The sequence below is a fragment of the Hylobates moloch genome, unplaced genomic scaffold, assembly GCF_009828535.3.
Source record: "Hylobates moloch isolate HMO894 unplaced genomic scaffold, HMol_V3 SCAFFOLD_2182, whole genome shotgun sequence".
Taxonomy (NCBI): Eukaryota; Metazoa; Chordata; class Mammalia; order Primates; family Hylobatidae; genus Hylobates; species Hylobates moloch.
In genome coordinates this window covers 1-6,141 of record NW_026654457.1, presented here as the reverse complement: position 1 = coordinate 6,141, position 6,141 = coordinate 1, and the positions used below count along the sequence as shown (strand labels likewise).

Here is a 6,141-nt window from a genome sequence, read left to right as displayed (position 1 = left end):
CCCTCTCAGCGGAAAAGCAACACAGGGCCCACACGGGAAGCGAGGTCGGGTGCCGGGAGCTACCGGGACCTCCCACGACCCAGTCCCTCCCTCCCAGGGCTCCAGGGACCCCTGAGGGCCTGACTCAGCCTGCCTGGCGCCCACCCCTGCTTGTCAGAAGGGCAGTCTGAGAGACGTCCACCCCACCAGGTGGCACCAGCAGGACTTCTAGAAGTTGCGACCATTTATTAAAACGGGGAGGAGTGTGCAGGCACGGCCAGGCACCTCTGGCTGAGAGCAGGGCAGGGCCTTAGCCAGGGAAGCAGCTTGTCCACTCACGGCCAGCCTCGTTCACGCCCCAAAACCCTGCCCCACAGGCCTGTCTCAGCCAGCGCCATGGTCCAGAGGCCGCCCCGGCCGCCAGTTCGTGTCCTAGGCTTGGAGGCAGCTTCCAAACCTCCCAGGGGCTACGATCTGCTCAAGAGGGAGAAGCGATGCCTTCTGGGAGACAGAAAGCTGCTCTTCCGCCCGGAGAACAGGACACTGTGGGGAAGGAGGTCACCTGAAGGACGAAGCAGATGGTGAGCACCAAGTGTGGCCGCGGCCAGAGTCCACCCACGCCTGCTCACTCATGCAGACGACGCTTGAGGGTCTGCAGAGAGGCCAGGCAGGGCCTGCGAGGATGCACCCCGGTGGGGAGCACGGACCCGCAGAGAGCTTGTGGCAGCCGGGCGAGCTTGGAGCAGCAGGCGTGCAGCCGGGGCAGCGGGGCTGGGCGCGGGCACGGACCGCAGGGGTCTCGGCAAGGATGAGCACCATGTTGGGGCGGGTGGGGACAGCACAGGCCTCAGTCCCAGGGGACAGGCGTCTCTCTGTCTGTCTCCAGTGGGCACCAGGCAGCCCCAACATCTTGGTGTGGCGGGCACGGCAGCGAGCGTCTCACCCCTCCCCTAGGCCGAGGCACCAGGCTGGGTTACCGGGGACGGCTGGGCCTGGTCCTGGCCCTCGGGTTCAGCCGGGCTCCCAGGCTCCCGCATGTGGGCTCCAGCCCCCATCTCCTCGGACGTGCATGATTTTGGGGACTGCTCAGCAGGCCAGGGGGACGTGGCTGGTTCTTCGCTGGGCGGCTGCGGGGAGGGCGGCGTGGCAGAGTCTTTGGGAAGCTGCGGGCCGTCGGCTGGCGCTGGGGCCCACGGAGATGGAGGTAGGACTTTCTACAGGAGAAGGGAGGCAGAGGTGAGGTGGAGACAGGGACCCAGAGGAGGGCCCTGGCAGGGGCCAGGACGCCCAGCACCCGCAGGCCACAGGGGCAGGGTCAAAATGAGGTGCCATCCCCAGAGGCTCTGGACCCAGGCTTGGGACAAGCAGAGGTGTCCCAAGGAGGGGGCTGGCTCCATGACCCACGGGCACCCAGGACCCCGTCCATCGGCACAGGCGCCACGGGAGGGCCATCCGAGGCCAGCAGAGGCTGGGAGCTGTGCAAAGCCTCTTCAAAGAAAAGCCCGGACCACCGTCTCTTGCCCCTGGGCCTGGTCCCCAGCTTCTCCTGAACCTTCTGAAATGCCCATCAGAATGGGGAGACCTTTGGGGTGGGGGTGCTAGCCCCAGGAGACTTCTCCCTTGGGCCTGGTCTCAGGCCATGGTCTCATCTGTGGGACCCATGAGTCCAGCTCGGCACTGGAACCACAGCTCGACCCAATGCATCACACCAGTGCGGCAGGGACGGGTGTGGTTTAACCTCCACAAAAACATGACGCAGGACCCTATGCGTGGCCGGCACCACTGAGAAGCGCGGCATCTCCCCCACAGGGAGGCCGGCTACAGGAGGAGCTGCACCGATGCCCAACAGCCTGAGGATCGTCCTGTGGCGCAGGGCCGCTCCCTGGGCAGTCACGGCCTCCGAGACGCGCTGCCCGGAGGGGCGGGGGCAGCTCTCGGGCGCGATGTGCCTGAGTCCCGGGAACCTAGGAAGTCACCCCAAGCGGCACATTGGAAGGGGGGTCCCACCCACTCCTGTTTACAAAAATCACAAAAGTAGAACCGACATGGCGTAAGCCCTCCCTGCATCGCGTGTTTAACCCTTGCCAACCGCCCCCTGCCTTGTGGAGGGGGACAGGAGACAGGGCTTCCACAGCCAGGCCCGGCCTGCTCCCCTCGCCCAGGGCCCTGCAGCCCCACCCCCAGTCGGGCGCCTCGCTCTTGGCAAGAGAGGAGATGGATGCCCGATGCTCACGCAGGTGGGGCGCTGGTGACTGTTTTGGGGGAAGCAACTTTAGAAAGGACATGGCACCCCTGGGTCCCACCCAGCACCCCCGGGCCCCACCCAGCACCCCCGGGTCCCAGCCAGCACCCCCGGGTCCCACCCAGCATGGGAGCTGCTCGCAGGTCCTTCTGCTGGCGCCACACGCGCACAACACCCAAAGCAGAAGGTGCCAGGACCCTGGGCCCCGTCGCGGCCGCGGGGCTGGCTGTGGCTGGAGGTCTCACTCAACTTTAAGTCTAGTTAGGGCTCACTAGGCGAGTATTTCTCACAGTCAGAGCAAACTGGTATTCACCGCAAAGCCGCTGCCCGTCCAGAACACGCCCAGCTCCCGGCGCCAGAGCGCCACGGCGCAGCTCGTCACCAGCGTGCAGGGCACCAGGTAGAGGAGAGCGGGCTGGCCACGCTGCATCAGGGCCAGCGCCACGAATGTCACAAGGAGGCCAACGCCATAGGCTGTGGGGACAGAGGAGGCATCACCTCAGCCAGGCAGGCCAGGGCCACCACCCATTTCCCTGGGAAGAACGTGAGCGGACTGGGGGTGGTGTAGGGCAGGGGTGTGCGAGGACGGGAGAGGTAGAGCGGGGGTTCAGCCGGCAGGGCCACAGGCTCCCCAAAGTACATGGATCCTTCCGGCACCTCCTGGGCCGCACTCCCACCCTGACCCCACCGGAGCCAGTGAGAGGGGTGTCAGGGTCACTGAGGACATGGAAGGGCCAGGGCGAGAGGAACACGGAGGGGCAGGCTCCGGGCAGCTGCAGGACAGCGGGAGGCAGACGTGATAGCGGAGGGGGGCTGCGAGGCCTGTCTGGGACAGTTTCTATGAACCTCTAATGAGAAAATCAGCCGAAGGTGACACACATGCCTGACCAGAAAACCCCTGAACACTGAGCTGTGGGCGTATAAAGTATGTTCTCAGGAGACACCCGGTGAAATGTTTGGGGTCAAAGGGCATGGTGTCCACCCACTAGGGCCGTGCCCCCAGTCCCCTGAGAACACAGCCTGATTTACATACGTGTGCTGTGCGTGTAAGTACACAAACGCATGCATGGCCACCCTTGGCACCCGCAGGGGAAGGCTGCCAGGACCCCCCTTGCTCACGTCCCTGATGTAAACTGGCGCAGTGTCTGCCTAGAACCCACCCGCGTCCTGCCAAACCATAAATCACCATAGGTTCCTACAAATATAAATGCGATGTCACCGCGGGCAACGGCTGTCGCATGGCATTGCTTCGGGAATACTGGCCCAAACAATCTGCATACGTTCAGTACAGATACAGTTTCTTTTCCCCAGATATTTTCAACCCACAGCTGGTGAAATCCACAGCTGCGGAACCCATGGCTAGGGAGGGCCAACTGCAGTACACAGGACAGCGCGTGAGTGTGTTTTTGGAGAGAGAACGGAATCAAGCGAATGTGAGGAAATGACCAGTCCCTGTGAGAACGGGGCACACAGGAGTTCTCTGTACCGATCCTGCGACTGTCATTTGAAATTATTTCAAAATAAAGCTCTGAGAAAATTAATTTTTTACTAGAACACTCTTAAAAAAGAGAGCCGCTGTGTCCAGCAAGCACACTGCCCCCGGCACTTTTTCTGACACTCATCTCTGCATTTCTGACACCACACCACAGGGAGCGTCCCTATTGGTCCATTTTAGACCATCCACGTGTCCATCAGCCATCATCGACAGAAGCAGAGACAAACGGAGAGGGCTGGCACCTAAAAAACCTCAGCGGCTTCAGTCTCAGGAATTACAGGGACAACTTGACAAATTATGCTTCAGGAGAGACAAATCTCTGCAGCTGTGTTTTTGTTTTTTCTTTCATTTTATTATTATTCTTTCGAGACAGGGTCTCACTCTGTTGCCCAGGCTGGAGTGCAGTGGCACGATCATGGCTCACTGCAGCCTTGAACTCCCAGGCTCAAGCGATCCTCCCACCTCAGCCTCCAGAGTAGCTGGGGCTACAGGCACATGTCACCATGCCCGGCTAATTTTTGCATTCTTCTGCAGAGACAGGGTCTTACTATGTTGCCCAGGCTGGTCTTGAACTCCCGGACTCAAGCAATCCTCCCACTTCAGCCTCCCAGAATGCTGGGATCACAGGCATGAGCCCCCGCACCCGGCCTCAGCCGTGACTTTAAAGGATAACCATGAAGGCAGTAAACTGGGGCGAGGGGAGAGCCAGGGGCACCTGCAGCTGCAAGAAGCAGGTGTGAGGGGACCAACACAAACCAAAGGCACCACAGGCCGGCCTGAACTCTCCTGGCCCTGGGAGTGGCCGTTTAGGGAGCCACGTGGAGGGCGGGGTCGGGGGCGTGGCTCGGCAGAGGCGGCCTGGCCCGCCCGTGTGCCCAGGAACCAGAAAGCACTGCAGCTTCTTTCCTTAGGGCCGGCTGCGGTGGGGGACTTTTTTTTAAACAATGTGGGTCAACAGATAACGGCACTTTGTGTAAATACGTTCATAACAAAAGAAACATTAGAAGACAAGGTAAAGAAGACACAGATAAAAAGGGGAAAACAGGAAAGAAAAGGAAAAGAAAAGAACAGAACAATGGAAGCTAGGGAGAATGAGAAAGACGGGGATGCAGGCACAGGCCCAGGGAGAATGAGAAAGACGGGGATGCAGGCACAGGCCCAGCCCCCCGAGCCCAGCTCCCGGAGTGGCCGGGGGTTAGGGTTAGGGTGTTACGGTTTTAGGATTAGGGTGTTATGGTTACGGTGTTAGAGCTGGAGTTAGGGTTAGGGTTGGGGTTGGGGTTGGGGTTAGGGGTCAGGGTCAGGACAGAGGCTGAGTCGGGGCAGGGCTGGAGCCGGAGCAGCCAGCACGGGCTCAACCGAGGCACTTACCGATGGTGCAGGCCACGAAGTATACCCTGGAGGACTGTACCTGGATGTCAAACCTGTGGCAGTAGGCCACCAGCAGCCCTGGGGGAGGCACGGGGTGGAGGCTCACTCGGGCCCGCAGAGCCTCGGAACAAGGGCTTCCTGGGAGGGCGGGCACCTGAGCACCTGTGGGCGCCGTGGGCCTCTCGCTGCCTGGTGGCTGCTGTCATTTCACAGACAGGCCACACGCTCGCTCAGGACAGGGCTGCCATGACTCTCAGTGGGTAAACTGAGACCACAGTGAGAGCAAAGTCCAGGCAGACACACCTGGCAGGACCCTGGGGACACTGAGGCTGCGGGGGTACCGTCTCTGCCTTCTGCAGCAACATGAGCTCACTAAGACCCGGGACCCAGGCCCCAGCAGGGACCCCTGCAAAACCCCGAGCAGGATGGGGTGAGGCTGTCTGCAATCGGGGGCCTTCCCCGCTCCTTAGGAACCAAGGGGGTCCCTACCCCACCCAGGCAATGCCCTCGCTGCCCAGGCACCCAGGCCTCGACGGCCCCAACCTGCCCGACTCTGACCCTCAGAGCTGTATCTCCAGCCGACGGTGTGCGGGCCACTCACTCCCAAAGGCAAACCTCAGCCGCCCGGGGCCCTGCCCCACAGCGTGGACCCGTGTGCCCCACCCGCCTCAGTACCTGGCACCAAAATGTCTCCAAAACCCAAAAGGGAGAAGGGCCGGTCACACAGAGCCAGAGGTGAGGAGTTCAGCCTGGGCACCTTCAGGACCATGGGCAGCTGCAAAGACAGGAAGAGGACGACGTCCTCCAGGACCCTCACCCGGCCGTGGGATGCCTCGAGCCCTCTCCGCTCCGCGCAACACCTTGACCCACGGCAACCTGAGACCCTGCGGTCAGAAGACGCACCTTCTCACGGGTGGCCGAGTCCGAGGGCCCAGTGGCCACCTCCACCATGATGCTGCTCCCACTCTGCACAGAAGGGGGTCGAGTGAGGGGGCGGGGTGATGGGTTGGGGGGCAGGGGAGCATGGTGTGGGGTGGAGGGAGATGGGGGGTAG

At 61.9% G+C, this 6,141-nt stretch overlaps 1 protein-coding gene across 2 annotated transcripts; it reads right to left on the bottom strand.

Moving 5' to 3' along the window:
• Positions 1-205: 205 nt before the first annotated feature.
• On the bottom strand, positions 206-6,069 carry LOC116464916 (signal peptide peptidase-like 2B). Of its 2 annotated transcripts, none has more exons than XM_032148148.2 (5): positions 5,991-6,069; positions 5,763-5,862; positions 5,088-5,165; positions 2,535-2,695; positions 206-1,193 (listed from the first exon to the last, which is right to left on the bottom strand). In XM_032148148.2, the coding sequence occupies exons 1-5, from the start codon at positions 6,036-6,038 to the stop codon at positions 930-932; spliced, it is 651 nt and encodes a 216-aa protein (XP_032004039.2). In that variant the 5' UTR covers positions 6,039-6,069; the 3' UTR covers positions 206-929. The 2 variants fall into 2 exon arrangements, with proteins under 2 accessions (XP_032004039.2, XP_058291176.1); XM_058435193.1 differs by having other exon boundaries at positions 1,058-1,193; positions 2,472-2,695; positions 5,991-6,058.
• Positions 6,070-6,141: the final 72 nt, after the last annotated feature.